At 48.5% G+C, this 17,461-nt stretch overlaps 1 protein-coding gene across 2 annotated transcripts in view; it reads right to left on the bottom strand.

The window, feature by feature from the left end:
- Positions 1 to 17,461, bottom strand: part of SHANK2 (SH3 and multiple ankyrin repeat domains 2) — a 638,889-nt gene that overhangs the window by 488,645 nt on the left and 132,783 nt on the right. For both annotated transcript variants that reach the window (XM_025357432.1, XM_025357433.1), the window contains one exon: positions 5,445 to 5,522. In XM_025357432.1, the coding sequence (XP_025213217.1) occupies positions 5,445 to 5,522 (78 nt within the window). The remainder of the gene's footprint in view (positions 1 to 5,444; positions 5,523 to 17,461) is intronic.

Raw genomic sequence — 17,461 nt, 5'->3', positions numbered from 1 at the left:
GGGATCCTGGAGTGAAGAGCACAAGACGACACAGGACCATTGCCAACGATATTCCTGGGCCTCTGCCATCACTGGCTTAGCCTGCGGCAATGCTGGGGTCCATCACCTAATTGCCAGAGAACTGGAAATTCCGTTCCTTGCTTCTGGCTTCAGCCTTTCTCCTCCTCCTTCTACGTGTAGTGTTAGGAGTCAAGGAAGAACATGGGGTCTGGCATCCAGCAGCCTGTGCACTGTTCATTGTCCTTTTAGGAGCTGTGTGACCCGGGCTGTTCACCCACAGGAGACCCTGCTTCGTGGGACCACATGGAAAGGGCTCAGCACAGGACTGGGCAGGGAACCACCATGCACTGAAAGGTACCCAAACCACCAGGCACAGTGTCATTCATCAGAAAGACATCCACGTCAAGGTCTTCTTTGTCTTTTCCCTCCCATTTCATCCTTGTCCTTCCCTGCCCATTATTAAAATTGGGCCATATTAAAACGGAGCCATTCTGAACGTCTCTCAATGCCACTGCCTTTTTTTCCTGATTTTATCCACCCTTTCTTTGCTTCTGAATGTCTGGTTAGCAACTGTTGAATACAGACTGAAAACTGACAGAATGACAGCACATGGGGAGAAGGTTGCCCTCTCCAAAAATACAATGCCAGGTGCTAAAGTCCCTGCATCCAAAAAACAGTGGAAGCCCCTTTCAGAATGCAGCTGCTGGGAGGCAGGAACAATTCCTCCAGTCAGTTCCCCCATGCTTCGGCCAGGGTTCTCCAGAGACACAGACCCACGGGATGTGTGCGACGTGCATGTGCGTGTGTGTGTGTGTGTGAATATATACACCTACAAATAGATATTTACGCATATGTTTGTAATATGTGTATATGTATATATTTGTGTATGTGTATACTTTACGTGTGTGTATATGTGTATGTATATAAAGAAATTTATTTTAAGGAATTGGTTTAAATGATTGTGGAGGCTGACAAGTCCAAAATCCATAGGACAGGGCAGCAGGCTGGAAACTTAGGCAGGAGTTCATGCTGCAGTCTTAGGGCAGAATTCCTTCTTCCCTGAGAAACTTCAGTTTTGCTCTTAAGGCCTCCAACAAATCGGATGGGGCCCACCCACATCATGGAGGGCATACTTTTACTTAAAGTCAACTGACTGCTGATGTCAATCACATCTACAGAACACCTTCACGGCAACCCCCACATTAGCATCTGAGTAGATAACTGGGTGCTAAAGTCTAGCCAAGCTGACATATCAAACTACCCAACACATACAGCCCATTTCTGCCTCTCTCACTTGCTGTAGCCCCTCCTTGGCTTGGGTCTTCTACTGTTTAGACTTCTACCCATTCTGTTTCTCTTTGTCTTCAGAACCAGGAAGTTTGCTATCTTGGACTGAGCAATCCAAAAAGCAAAGGGTCGCCGATGATGTTCATTTCACACCTGGTTGCAAGAAAAGGGCCTGTCACAAAGAAGCCTCTTCCTCACCACAGATCCCAGAGCCCTGTACTGGAAGTCAGAAGGCCTGGAGACCACTGACTTATCACTGATTTTGGAATTCTTATCATCTGTCTCTCTAGATTTCCATTTCTCTCACAAACTGGGGATAAAAAAGCCAACCTCATTGGATTGCTGAACATTAAACAAGAACATATAGAAAAGCATTTGTGAACTTTAAAACTTTGTGCAAATGGAAAATTCATCACTCTCATCATCATTACCATTTTCAGTACCTTTTTTTTTTTTTTTTTTTTTGAGACGGAGTTTTGCTCTTGTCACCCAGGCTATAGTGCAATGGCACGATCTTGGCTCAAGGCAACCACTGCCTCCCAGGTTCAAGCTATTCTCCTGCCCCAGCCTCCCAAGTAGCTGGGATTACAGGCATGCGCCACCACGCCCAGCTAATTTTGTATTTTTCGTAGAGATGGGGTTTCTCCATGTTGGTCAGGCTGGTCTCGAACTCCCAACCTCAGGTGGTCCGCCCACCTCGACCTCCCAAAGTGCTGGGATTACAGGCGTGAGCCACTGTGCCCAGCCCATTTTCTGTATCTTAATCACCACAATCATGGCCATCATCAAAATCATCACTATTATCACCATCACCATCAATATTACCATCATCATGACCACCACCATTGCCATCAACATTACCATCATGAACACCACGACCACTATCAACATTACCATCATCATAACTACCATCACAACCATCAACGTTACCATCATCATGACCACCACCATCACCATCAACATTACCATCATGAACACCATGACCAGTATCAACGTTACCATCGTCATAACTACCATCGTTACCATCATAATGACCACCATGATCACAATTAACATGACCATCATCATCACCACCACCACCATCAACATCACCATCATTATCATTATCAATATCACCATCAACACCATCATTATCACCACATCATCACCATCATTCTTCAACATCCACCCAAAATGTTTAAGTGCTTCATCTCTACCTTAGATAAATCCACTTCTGTCTATCTTCTGATTCTCAAACCAGAGTAAACATTAGAATCCCTGGAGGGCTTAGGAGAACACAGAGCACTGGTCCCTGCCCCCAAGAGTTTCTGAGCCAGTGGGACTGGGGTGAATCCCGAGAATCTGCCTTACTCTCAAGCTCCTAGGTCATCTGATGCTGTCTGTCCAGTATTTTAAATCATTAAGCAAGGGTCAGCCAGATGAACTCCAACAACTATCCTAAGACTTCTTAGAAAAACCTGCCTTTGCAGCACAGTTGTACATCGTCAGCACTTTCCAGATGAACATATTTGATCCCTTTGAAATGGTGCAGCCAGTCATCATTTCTCCCACAAACTCAATATTAAATGATTCATTTTTCATAACTGAGAGGGTAAGAACAACTGTGAATGAAAAATAAAAGCTGGGGATATTTTACGGGCAAAGATCCACAGAGTGAATCCAGTCTCTTTGTATTAATAAAACACAAGGCAGGAAGATAAGGAGGAGAAAGCTGGCTCCTGACAGGCACTGCCAGGGCCCATTCTGGGCACGTAGATTGGCAGAGACCTCATTCCGCCAGTTATCCGAGCAACGTCTATGGTGTACGGAGTCTGATCAGTTCAGTGACAGTGCGCATCACTTTCTTTTGGAATCATTTGTGGCACTGATTGATTGTCCTTAGCAAAATAGAGACAGATGGCACAGGGTTGGTGCTGGTGCAGTTTTGCTGCTGTGAAGGCGTACTAAGCATCCTGCCAGGTCTCACGTAATAAGGGCATCCCCATCCCTGGTGGTCACTGCGCCAGTGGCGACAAGGCTGTAATGGGGACTGACAGGGAAGGGACAGGCCACCCGAACCGACCTTTCATCCTGGCTGCCATGGAAGACTCGCTTCCCTGGAGTGCTGTGTGGTGGTTGTAGGCTACCGCCCAGGAGAGTCAGAAATGGCTTTCATATTACCCAAGTGTTTGCCTTGAGTCAACGGGCATCAGCAGCTGTTTTTTGAGCAATTTAAGCAACTATGTGACTTTTTAAAATAAAGGAACAAAGAAATATATTATTTGATGCCAAAAAAAAAATGTTGAATCCAAGCCCACAAATGCATAGCTAACCCCAAAGGGGCAGACGCAGTCACACCATGAAATCAAAGAAAGCCGCAGCCTCCTCATATTCCCCACTGGAAAGAGGACATTCTCTTGGAGTGTAACTGGAATCTCTATAGACCCATCAGCAAACCAGGGACCCATTTCAACCATCTATTTATATTAGACATTTGCAAACTGCCAGATTCAAGACTAAAATCCAGGCTCACCATGACTGAAGAGTTAAAGTAAACTCCCTAATGGTTGACATGGTTTGAATGTGTTCCTACCCAAATCTCATCTTGAATTGTAGTTCCCATAATCCCCACGTGTCATGGGAGGGACCCAGTGGGAGGTAAAGGTAACTGAATCATGGGGGCAGTTACCCCCATGCTGCCGTTCTCATGATATTGAGTGAGTTCTCATGAGATCTGATTTTATAAAGGGCTTCTCCCCCTTTTGCTCGGCACTTCTCCTTAATGCCACCATGTGAAGAAGGATGTGTCTGCTTCCCCTTCCGCCATGATTATAAGTTCCCGAGGCCTCCCGAGTCATGCTGAACTGTGAGTCAATTAAACCTGTTTCCTTTATAAACTACCCAGTGTCAGGTGTGCTTTTAGTAACAGCATGAGAATGGACTAATAGTGGTTATGAAGCATCTGGGCCCAGTTGTTGGGCTAAACTCATTCATTTTCAACAGTACAAGCCTGTATATATTAGGAATGTCTAAGAAGAGTATTAGTAAAATCATTCGTGGAAGCCGATTCTAAACTAAAGTCCTCTCTCAGCGCAATAAGATATACAAATCATTTCCAAATGAGGAGAATCATGGAAATGTCAATTTTCAGTTCAAGTGGATCTGACTGTGTATAACATCAAAAAGCATTTCTATAACTCATTTAGCTAAAAAAATTAGCATTTAGCTTAAAATATTTTATTTCACCCTAAACAGTTCTCTGGACAACGGCATCAGAAGTAGACGAGCTCCATTTCTGTGCAACAGAATATTACCCAGCCATGAAAAGGAGTGAAGCACAGGCGCAGGCTACAACGCAGGCGAGCCTCAGCGACGATGCTGAGTGACAGAAGTCAGATGCAAAATCTCATCTATTATATGACCTCATTCACATCACACGTTCAGAATAGACAAATTCATAGAGATGGAAAGTCATGAGTGGTTTTCTAGGGGCTGGGGGAGGGGAGTGGGGAGTGGCTGGTTAGTGGGTACAGGGTTTCCTTTTGGGGGTGATAAGTTCTTAGCTAGATAATGGGGATGGTTTTGCACGGCATCATGAATATACTTAATGCCACCAAAGTGTACACTTTAAAATGGTTCAAATGTTAAATGTGATGTTGTATGTATTTTGCCACAATTTTTTAGAAAGTTTAGGACCTGGGCTTGTGCATTCCACCTCAGAACACCCTGGACCATGCTTGGCTGGGGTTGTTCTCCCTCCGCTGTGGGACAGCGGATCCTCTAGGGGTGCTGATGGAAGGCAAGTCCCCTCCCGTGTGATCCTCAGGAAGCTTGTCCCACTGGACGGAGAGGCCGCAAGGCCAGCATCTCCCAACAGCTGCACGGTTGGACGCACTTACGTCTTTGCTGCCTTTCTAGCGCTGACTGCTGCACACATTTCCACATTATTTGTGCCATTTGCTCTAACAGGAAGGAGCCAGTGCAAGCAGGCACACTGAGACAGGGCGGCAGCTTTGCACCAAGAGAGGGAGGCACCCGGAGCAGCCTCCGAATAAGAAAACATCCGCAACAGAACGAGTCAGCCTCATGTCACACATACACACACGACTGCGGAGACGCAGAACCATCACCCACTGTGATCCACACACAGGCCTTCCTGATGCTGAGATCTCTTTTACCTGAAAGGGAGTCTGGCTGTTGTAGTTTTTTAACTCCTTATTTCCGCCTCGAAACAGAAGCACTCTGGCACAGCTATCCTGCAAACAGAAAAAGAGAAACCTGTTTGTAAAATGGTAGCACAGACATTCTCCGAAGAAATCTGTCCAGAGTCTCAAGCTCACAGGAAACCAGGGAAACCGAAGTGCAAAGTTAAAAGGGAAGGCATCTTGCTTTCATCTGGCTCCCGTATGCTGTCAGGTGAGGCTCACCTGCTGCCAACACTTCGGACAGCAGGGGGGTAGAATCTATTAAAATAAAATAAAATAAAATAAAATAAAAAAATAAATAAAAAACACCCTATGGCCAAACAATTTCACTTTTGAAGACTATATTCTATAAAAAGTCTTGCACATTGTATACAATATATAACAAGTGAAATATCTTCAATAAAATACAGAAGGAAAGGAAGAAAGAAGGAAAAAAAAGAAAAAGAAAAAGAAAACAAGAAAAGAAAATCTGGAGATAGCATACATGTTCTAAAATAGGGGAGAGTGGGGATATATTCTAGAACATTCTTCACCTAGGCAGTCTCAGGACAAAACAAGGCAGATGACTATAAACTGACAAGAAACATATCCAGAAACTTCTAAATAAAAAAGGCAAGCCTCAAAACAATAATATTTGCCAGGCGTGGTAGCTCACACCTGTACTCCCAGCACTTTGGGAGGCCGAGGTGGCGGATCACCCGAGGTCAGGAGTTGGAGACCAGCCTGGCCAACATGGTGAAACCCCATCTCTACAAAAATACAAAAATTAGCCGGGCATGGAGGCATACGCCTGTAATCCCAGCTACTCGGGAGGCTGAGGTAGGAGAATCACTTGAACCCAGGAGGCAGAGGTTGCAGTGAGCCGAGATCGCACCCAGTGCCCTCCAGCCCAGGCAACAAAACTAAGACTTCATCTCAAAACAAAAAAACAAAACAAAAAAAAACAACAAAATCCCCAGTAATACTGCTTAATTTCATTTACATTTTAAAGGCTTAAAGAGAAACTAATAAAGGCTTAAAGTCTCTATTATAGAAAAGCAGGGACCATGTCTGGAAGGATATGCACCAGTTAACAGTATTTACTTTCATGGAAAGGAAAAGGATTAGGGAGAGAACAGAAATAATCTTTTTTCATTTTATTTTAATTTTTGAGACATAGTCTCGCTCTGTTGCCGGGGCTAGAGTGCAGTGGTGCAATCTTGGCTCACTGCAACCTTCATTCTCGGGCTCAGGCAGTTCTCCCCACCTCAGCCTCCTGAACAGCTGGGACAACAAGCATGTGCCACCATGCCTAGATAACTTTTTTTTTTTTTTAGTAGAGACAGAGTCTCACTATATTGCCCAGGCTAGTCTAGAACTCCTGGGCTCAAGTAATCTGCAGGCCTCTGCCTCCCAAAATGCTGGGATTATAGGTGTGAACCACCATGCCTGACCGGAGAATCTTTTTTGTTTTAATATGTGGACTTATATTATTTAATGTTGTTAAAAGCAAGCAAAAGTGTTTTTGTTTGTTTATTTGAGACAGGGTCTTATCTGTCACCCAGGCTAGAGTGCAGTGGCGATCACAGCTCACAGCACCCTTGACCTCCCACCTCAGCCTCCTGAGCACCTGGGACTACAGGTATGTGCCACCATGCCCAGCTAATTTTTTTTTTTTTTTTTTTTTTTTTGTAGAGACGAGGTCCCACATGTTGTCTAGCCTGGTGTCAAACTCCTGGGCTCAAGTGATGTGCCTGCCTCAGCCTCCTGAAGTGCTGGGATTACGGGTGTGAGCCACTGCACCCAGCCTCTTACACATCTTCATAACAAAAATGAATGTGCATCTATCCACTGATTGGGCATCTACCATTTGTCCATGGGGTTGATGGAGAACTTCTCGCCAACCCCTCTGAAGCTCCCAGTGAGGACTGCAGCAGCAAATAACGACCAATAAAAAGGCAGTGGTAGAATGTTGATGTAACCAATAAAAGGCAGCAGTAGAATGTCGATGTAGCCAGTGAGGACTGCAGCAGCAAATAATGACCAATAAAAAGGCAGTGGTAGAATGTCGACGTAGCTGGACCAACTATTAGAATAATTTTGCCTCCAAATGCAGTTGGCTATTTAGAATAAGTAAACTGTTTTTGGAAGTGCATTTAAATGCTTGTGCCTCGGCAGCAGGGGCCTGACTCTGGGCTGGGGGCACCTTCTCCTACAGGACTCGGGGCCTCAGCGCAGGTGACAGCCGAAGCCTGTACTGGGCAGATCCTGGGAATTCCATCCTTACCTACAGTCTAGTGTACAGACAACAGGTGTGACCACCTGGACTCAACACCACACAAACACACACCAAATAAAGGGATATGTGGATTAAATGACCAGGGCTTCCCACCCAGGACGGCTCAGAGACCCCAGCCCGGGCCCCGGAGGAACCCCGTCCTCAGGAACAGCAAGATGCTGAGTAGACACGGCACAGGTGGTGGGACCCGGCAGATCAGCAGATTTGAAAGAGAGCTGACTGGCCGGGCGCGGTGGCTAACGTCTGTAATCCCAGCACTTTGGGAGGCTGAGGTAGGCGGATCAGCTGAGGTCAGGAGTTCAAGACCAGCCTGGCCAACAACATGGTGAAACCCCGTCTCTACTAAAAATACAAAAATTAGCCGGGCGTGGTGGCAGGTGCCTGTAATCCCAACTACTCGGGAGGCTGAGGCAGGAGAATCACTTGAACCCGGGAGGCGGAGGTTGCAGTGAGCTGAGACTGCGCCATGGCACTCTAGCCTGGGTAACAAGAGCGAAACTCTTGTCTCAAAATAAATAAATAAATAAAAGAAAATAAAAATAAGAAAGAGAGCTGGAAATCCAGAAGGAAGTAGGGAGCAGCTGCCAACAGATCCTGAGTTTCAGTCTGGGTTAAAAAAAAAAAAATATTCTAAGGCTGACAGTGGTAATGGTTGATAGTGGTAATGGCCACACAACTCTGTGAACAGACTAGCGATCATGGAGCCTCACACTTCAGATAGGTGAACTGTGTGGTGTGTGAATTACATCTTGATAGAGGGTTGCATACATATTTAAGAGGACAGATAGCAGGAAGGCGGCCACCCTGGCAGCAAGTCTTCATCCCTGGCTGGGCGGGTGGGGCAGGCCAGGAGCACACTGAGCTCTCAGGACCCGGCTGGTTTCAGGGTGGGGAGCCGACCAGGCCTTGGCTCCATGATGGTGATTATTAATGAGGGAACCACACCTTCTCCGGCAGCTGAGTGTGGGCTGTGCTCACTTGGGAGACACAGGTCGGGGGATGTGAGTTCGGTGGAAAAGGCTGTCCTGCCTCTGTGTTCTCCAGCATCCTGGGGCCTCGGTGACTGTGGCCGGCTTTGGTCATCGACCGTGTAAAAAGCCACCTGCGTACTTGGGGGTGCACTCTGCCTCAAGCCCCACTGAGGCCGCCTCTGTACAGAGTGGGGGGCTCTGGCCACAGATGCCACTGAGTCAGGCGTGAGGAATTGAGTGTGGACCGGTTCACAGACCATGCTGAGTGTTCTGTCCCACCGCCCTACAGGAAGGTCAGGCTGGTCAGAGGGGGATCCCCAGAGCCCCTGTACCAAGATTCCAATTAGAAGCAAGACCACCATGGTCTTGGCACAGTGGTTCTCAACTGGGGGTGATTTTGCCTTCATGAGAACATCTGGCAATGTCTGGAGACATTTTTGGCTGTCATGGCTGTGAGTGCTACTGGCACTGACTGGGTTAAGACCAGGGATGTTGTGAGGCATCCTGCAACGAATAAGACAGCCCCCCATGGCAAAAAACTGTCCAGCCCCAAACCTCAATAAAGCTGAGGTCAACAACTCCTGTCTTCATGGCTCCAAATGTTACTGATGATGGATATGAGTCATGAACAGCAGCATCTCTAGAACAGTTTCAGAACAACACAGACCACAGTCTCCTGTGTTGTTTGACATGCCACTCCCCAAGCCCACCAGGCCCTGGCCCCAGCTGGTCAGGCCTCAAGGGGACGCCAAGCCCTATGCTATTCAGGGTCTCGCCCCTGGAACGTGTCCTTGGACTCAGGGACAGCCCACCAGGTTTCACAGAAGATGCTTCACTCCTGGGGAGTGGGAAGGTGGAGGCGGCCTCTGTCACCTCTCACTACGCAGACCACGCATGTCAGCAGGGGAGGGATGGATGCCCATGAAGCTGTCAGCCTGAGGCCCATGGGGCAGAGGTGAAAGGAGAGCCGGCAAAGCCACGTGTGAGGCTCAAACAACACTGCAGATGGAGGCTGAGCTGAGAAAAAGCAAACACAAGGAAACGAGTCGCTGGAAGCCCATGGCGTTTCAAAACAACATGTGAGTCTGCAAGAACGTGCAGCAGCCGATATAGGGTGACGCTCTGCACAGGGTTTCAGGTAGAAAACCCCTGGAAAAAGCACAAATGTGGATTCTGGGTTTTACGCTGGGATTTTCATACTCTTCTAATTATTGTCATAAACATGTGTTGCTTTGAGTACAGGAAAAAATATGTAAGGGAATTTTCAAAGACACAACCGTGTTCAGCAAACAAATCTTTCATGTTTGGGGTATAATTAAACCCAGAGTTTCAAAAACAGAAAGCCCTGGTGTCCGTTCTGCCACACCGTGGGAGGTGCAGGTCAAGACTCCGGGCCTGCTTATTTCACTTTAGGGTTGCAAACTATGGTCCTCAGGCCAAATTCTGCACATCTAATTTTGTAAATAAAGTTTTATTGGGATGCGACCACATCCACTCACCTACATATTTTCTGTAGCTGCAAAGCCTGAAGTATTTATTCTCTGGGTCTTTACAGAAAAATGGGTACCCACCCTGGTTTTTAATTAAGTAGTCCTGCATCTCCCCAACACAGTCACACGTTCACAGAAATGACCACATCGGCAGGATGCCCTAACACTAGACATTAACAACCATCTTCAGGCCCCACTTAGGCTGGTGCCAGGGAGTGCAGGGTGATAACCAGCGTCAGCTCTGAGAGAGCGGCTCTGCCTCTTGTCTTCTGAGCCTCAGTTTCCACCTTTTTAAAGTGGGGACACCGGGCTTGGTGGCAGCATAACGAGCCTGATACACCATCAATGACACAGGTAGGGGTCTCCTTCCACCCTCAGCAATGCCTTGTCCTTGGAAAGTGACCCCTGACCCCCAGGAGAGGGGCCCACCCATCTGAGTACAGCACCTCTGAGTCCCAACCACATGGGCCCATCGGGTGTTACCAGAAAACTGGGAATGGTGAGTTTCTGCGGGTGACCGGCATTTCAAGAGATGCACAGAACGCAGCCTTCTCCACCGGGATAAGGCAGAGTGTGGAGAGCACTGGCCGGGCCTCTGGTTTTTCCAGTCCTGACCTAGCCCATCCCTGCTCTGCCTCAGCTGCAGGACTTGCCCTGTGTCCTGATCATGAGTCCAGAATTTTCCATCAAATCACCCCCAGTGGGGTCCTGTTATTTCCAACCCAAAGAGTCTTTCTTTTTTTCTTTTCCTGAGACAGGGTCTTGCTCTGGTGCAATCTCAGCTCACTGCAACCTCTACCTCCCAGGCCCAAGCGATCCTCCACCTCAGACTCTCAAGTAGCTAGGATTACAGCCTTGCACCACCATGCCTCGCTAATTTTTGTATTTTCTGTAGAGACAGGGTTTCACCATGTTTCCCAGGCTGGTCTTGATCTTATGGGCTCAAGCAATCTGTCCACCTCGGCCTCCTAAAGTGCTGAGATGACATGCGTGAGCCACTGCACCCAGCCCAAAGTATTTACTAAAATCACAGTATTATCAGGCTACGGTGAGCAACACTTTGTTTTTCACTTTGGTAAGAGAGAAAACAAAGAGGAGAGACCACACGGCCAGGAGAATGGGGCGATGGCTTTCAGCCAGTTCCCATCTTCTGGGGCGTAGGGGGGGCAGGAAAGAGAGAATAGGGCAGCAAGGGAGGAGGGACTTCATGGGGGTGGGCAACCGTGGGGACGTGAAGGCTGGTCCCTGGGGGTCTTGCTCACCCGTTTGCTCTGGGCTCTAACTGCACCCTGGCCCAGTGGCCTAGAAGAACCATCCAGCACTGACAAGACCCAGATGGCTGAGAGCGGCCTGGCAAATTGGAATTCAGAATACGAGAGACCTGCTCAGGGAGGAGCCTGGGGACACTCTTCCTCTTATTTCTCAGTAAGAACCTTTTCTGAAAATTCCCTATTATAGGCTGGGCATGGTGGCTCACACTTGTAATCTCAACACTTTGGGAGGCTGAGGCGGGAGAATTGCTTGAGTCCAGGAGTTTCGGACCAGCCTGGGCAACATAGCAAGACCCCATCTCTACATAAAATGAAAACAATTAGCCAGGCGTGGTGGTGCGTGCCTGTAGTCCCAGCTACTTGGGAGGCTGAGGCAGGAGGATCCCTTGAGCCCAAGAGGTCACGGCTGCAGTGAGCTGTGATTGTGCCACTGCACTCCAGCCTGGGTGACAGAGCAAGACCCTGTCTCAAAAAAAAAAAAAAAAAGAGAGAGAGAGAAAGAAAGAGAGAGAGAAAGCAAAAGAGCGGGGGAGGGAAAAGAAAGAAAAGAAAATTCCCTATTATAAAGGACACGTATTTCCAACAAAAAGCTAAGAATAAACCCTCGGCAGACACTGCCATTCCAGGGGAATACAGGCAGGACCTAAGAAAAATCCTCCACTACCTCCGCTCACTCAGTGACTTTGACTGAGTCAGTATCACACCTCCGACCCATTACTGCAGTGTTTCCCAGATGTCAAAAAGAGATCAGGTTCCAGTTCGTTATTTTGAAGTGCAAGGGTACATGGTTCACTTGGCTTAATAACAATGACAACTCCATATATGTGTGCATATCACACACGTGTCTGTGTACACGTGTGTGAACATGTACGTGTTTTGCAGTTCAAAACACACATCTACCCGCTCCTTCTGATTTAACTCTCAAGGGATGGGAGAACTCTCTGCCAGGGGAAACAGGAGGCCCATTTTACAGACAAGGTTAATGTGAAAAACGGCGAAGACTTGCGGCTTCGGAAAGGAGGAGAAAGGGTAAACTGTGATCCAGGAGGTGCTGGTGGGAGCTTTCGGTTCCCTTGCGAGGCTGCTGGCTGCCCTGGATTCCTTTCAGAGGTGTATCTTATCTGACAGGTCTTTATCCTTTTAAATAATTCAGCGAAGTATAAATATAGAAGCAATTGGAATGCTTTTTGAAGACCCAAGCATCAAGAAGAATATCATTTTCACTGCCACTTTTTCTCTTGGCATGAATTTTCCGAGACACTTCCCTTAATAAATGTACCTCCCACCGAAGGAGCATTCCTGGGGCTCACACTGTGCCCACCGAGAACACAGTGTGCCTGCAGGTCCCATCAGCTGCTGGACCCCCAGGCCCCATGATTTCCATTCACAGATGAACACCTGCAGTGCCCACCAGCAAATGGATTCCCCAGACCCCATCATTTCCATTTACAGATGAAGAGACAGACGGAGAAAGCTGCTCATCGATGCACGCAGTGAGTCCTCACGGAGCTGCCAGGTACCGTCCTAGTCCCTGGAGACACAGATGCAAACAGAAAGTCAAGGTCTCTGCCAGGCTTGGGCTGGAGAGGGGCACAGGAAACAATGACACCGCCTCAGGACGGGTGGGTCTGATGCAGACAGTGGAGAAGGTGTGGCTGGCTGGGCAAGCTGAGCCCTGGGATGGGAGGAGAGACAGCCAGCGGAGGCAGAGGCCAACCCGTAGTAGAAACCAGCGAGGGGCCGGGAGGCAAGAAGGCAGTGGTGGGGCCGGGCTGCAACAAGCTGGGACGAGCTGGGCTGGACAGGAGAGAAGGGCACAGGACACAAGTCCTGGGTTATGCAAAGTGGGTTCTCAGCAGAGGAGGGACAAAGAACTCGGGTGACAGAAAGTGGATTTGAGGGAAGACAGACTGAAAGGGAAGACAGAGGCTGGACAGTGAATACGCAGTCCTGGGGAGAGACGGCAGGGCCCCAGGCAAGGGTGAGAGGGGTGGTGGGGACAAGACGGGTGGAGGAGACAAGAGGGGTAGACGGGCCCGGAGAGGGTGGAGAGGGAACAGACAAGCCCCGGGATGAGAGGGACGGTGAGAAACAGGAGGCTGCCAGGTTTCAGGCCTGAGCTCCAGGGGAAGGGCATTATTTACAGAGTGGGGAGCAGTTGCCGCAGTGGAGGCTCCTAAGAGGTCAGCACATGGGGACACGGGCCAGGAGCAAACATCACTGCGAGAGCTCAGGGCAGAAGTGAGCTGGGAGACCCTGACTGGGGACTCTTGGGGTTTTCTGGAAGGTGTGCAAGGACACAGACAGGCCCGCCTGAGGTCACCTCGGGAGTCACTGCAGGAGGGAACCTGGGTAACGGGAGTGTGCAGTGCAGACGCTGAGAGATGCCACAGAGACGTTGAGCTGGATGGGGACAGAGGCGGGACCATGGAAGTGCCATGTGGGTGTGACTGGCTTTGAGCAAGCAGGGACGAATGTCTGACCACTCTGTGTCAGTGAGACAAGAGCCATGGGAAGGTGGAGGCCATGTGCGCAGAGCTCTCCCAGGAAGATGAGCAGTGAGGGGGGAAGCTGGGGAGGGTGTGCAGAGCTCTCCCAGGAAGATGTACAGTGAGCGGGGAAGTTGGGGGTGGGTGCGGGACTCTCCCGGGGAGATGAGCAGTGAGTATGGAAGTTGGGGGGGTGCAGAGCTCTCCTGGGGAGATGAGCAGTGAGTGTGGAAGTTGGAGGGGGAGGTACAGAACTCTCCCAGGGAGATGTGCGGTGAGCAGGGAAGGTGGGGGGGGGGGGTCTGTGAAGCCAAGGGAGCTTCTGGAGACAGAAGTGGGTGGAGTGTCTTCATAAACAAATGGGCATGAAGTAAGAGAAGGCAGAGGTCAAAAGCAGAAACACTGGTGGCAGATGTGCCCACAGAAACAGACAAGGTTGCAACCAGGATGTTAACTCAGAAGCTCCAGGCCCCGTCAAGCCATTTCCTTTCAACGGCACTGAGGCTGTCTTCACTTAAATGTCACAGACACAAATTACTGCACACTCCAAACTGTAAGTCAGGAGTTTGTTTTCAGGTTAAATTATCTTTTGAAATAAGGCTGTTTGGGCAGCCATAAATGTAAAAACAACTAAGATGTCTGCATAAGAAAAACGGGGGAAGTGGCTGGGATGCTGGTGTCATCGGGGCAGGGCTGGAACCTGGTCCCTCAGACCAGCCCTCCCCTTGAGGAGCTGTGCCTCTAAGTAAGGTCCAGGGTAAACATGAGTACACCCCTCACTGCCATGGGCATGGGTGCTTCTGCCTGACCCATGCCCAATAAAGGCCCCTTCCCCAGTCAGTGGGTTATGGGAATGCATCCACAAGGGGTGGGTTGGAAGCCTGGCTTCCCCGTCTACTAACAGAGCAGACTTTGACCACTCCTGAATCTTCTGACCTGTATAAAGGGAAAGCCAACCAAACCATCCACCGAAGCTGGGGCAGGTGAAGGAAAGGGTGTGTGGACGCCACCTCCACTCAGCGAGACCCACACCCGCAATGCCCAGTGCTCAGGGGGCTATCAACCCATGGTGGCCCCATGGGAGCTGTCACAGAGTGGACAGGTGCTCCATGGGACACCAGCAAGCGCAGAGACGCAAGCAGGAAACACGACATCTTCCTACCCTGGCTTGCACTGGTATCAAAGAGAGGCAGGTTGTTTTTTATTTTATTATTTTTACCTCCCAGACAAATTGGCCTAGCCCAGTAACCTTTGATATTTAAAACTTGCTTCGCTCCTTCGTCATCCAGGGCAGAAAAATGAACCCCAGACTGCTCCCCTCCCTCTGGAGCTCTTCGAAAGCCAGGATGAGGTGAGGGGTTGACAGATTAGACACAATTTGATACTTATAATCAAAGCCCTAATTAGGTGATTTCATAAAAGAAGAGAGAATATTCTGATCATAGTGTATTTTATTACAAGTGTGGAGGTAGTAAGGCCTGCCTAAAACTGATAAAGCACATGTAACAATCCATACACCTGGGTGCTTTTAGATTTAATAAGGAGAAGCTTGTTACGGGAATATCGTCAATAGCAGCATCACCATCATCGTCATCGTCACCATCCTCATCGTCATCGCCAACACCTGCATCAGTCACCATCAATAAGACCATCGTCACTATCACCATCGCCACCATCACCACCATCACCACCACTATCACCATCATCATCACCACTACCACCATCACTCAACATCAATATGACCACTGTCACTATTACCATCTCCACCATCACCACCACCACCACTACCACTATCACCATCAATATCACCAGCATCACCACCATCACCATCACAATCATCACCATCACCTGCATCATTCACCATCAGTATGACCATCATCATTATCACTGTAACCACCATCCTCACCAGCATTCTCACCACCACCACCACCATCATCACCATCCACATCATCACCAGCATCATCACAACCATCACCATCATCATCACAACCATCATCACCACCATCATCACAATCATCATCACCATCACCTGCCATCACTTACCATCAACGTGATCACCGTCACTATCATTACCATTAGCACTGCCATCATCATTAGTACCATGACTTAATCTACAAGTAGAAAGAGGGAGGGGGTGATGTACACAAGTAGTCTCAATGGCGAACTGAGTGACAAACACTCCTGCTGTTTAGTGCCCAGAAACTAAATCCTAAATGCCCAGCAATGCTTGGCACAGTCCTAGACAACAGAACACTGCACCCTGACCCCCAGTGTCTGTAGCAGAAAAGCTCAAGGGCTATAAGACTCATCCAAAGTAACTGGAAGAATCTGAAAATCTAGGGAAGGCAAATAAAATGCCTTTGCTTGACAAGTTCCCCAGCTCCACAAGGGAACACTGCAACCATGACTGTGTATTTGGTGACCACAGGCCATGTTCAGGGAGAAGGCCTGTCAAGCCACCATTAGATGCCACAGTAACTTGGCTCATACTCTGTGAGGGCAGAATGGAAAGATACCTTAATGGGCATGGAGTCTGCTATGCTGGTCCTGTCTCACAGTGGAGCCAGCTGCTGCTCTGCAGATTCCTCGGCATCACTGCGATTCTGGGTTATGGGCTGGCATCTGTACTATTCACAGAAGCCTGGCATCTGTACTATTCACAGGTTCTTTGGGTAATTCCAATGTGGAGGTTACAGCTCAGCTAGAAACCTCATTTATTCTGCTGCATTGCCGTCACCATCACCATGACCATGCTCATGGTCAGCCATCATCAGCACCATCACTATCAACCACCACCATTACCACCATTACTGTTGCCATGACCACCATCATCACCATCACCATGATTACTATCACCACCACCACCACCACCATCATCACTATCAACCACCACCATGATCACCATCACCATGACTACCATCACTATCACCATGACCACCCTCACCACCATCATCAGCACCATCACTATCAACCACCAACACCATCACCATTACTGTCACCATGACCACCATCATCACCATCACCATGATTACCATCACAACCACCACCACCATCAACCACCACCATCACCATCATCACTGTCACCATGACCATCACCATCACCATTACCATGGTTACCGTCACCATCACCACTACTTATGGTTACCATCACCACCACCATCAGCACCATCACTATCTTCACCTTCACCATCACTATCAGCCACCACCATCATCACCACTTTCATCATTGCCACCACCACCATCGCCTTCATCATCAATACCTTCATCATTATCACCATCAGCCTCACCATCACCACCTTCATCATCACCACCTTCACCATCACCACCAACACCACTGCTATCATTACAGCCACTACTTACTGAGCATCTATTATGTTCCAGGAATACCATATTACCATATATTTGTTTTCTATTTTTAGTCCGTTAGCAACCCTGTGAATTTGGTATAATTATCCCCACATTACAGATGAGTAAATTCAGGGCCCTAGAGA

The sequence above is a fragment of the Theropithecus gelada genome, chromosome 14 (genome assembly GCF_003255815.1).
Source record: "Theropithecus gelada isolate Dixy chromosome 14, Tgel_1.0, whole genome shotgun sequence".
Classification (NCBI taxonomy): Eukaryota; Metazoa; Chordata; class Mammalia; order Primates; family Cercopithecidae; genus Theropithecus; species Theropithecus gelada.
Note: the sequence above shows the minus strand (reverse complement) of the source record. Positions and strands in the feature narration are given on the sequence as shown.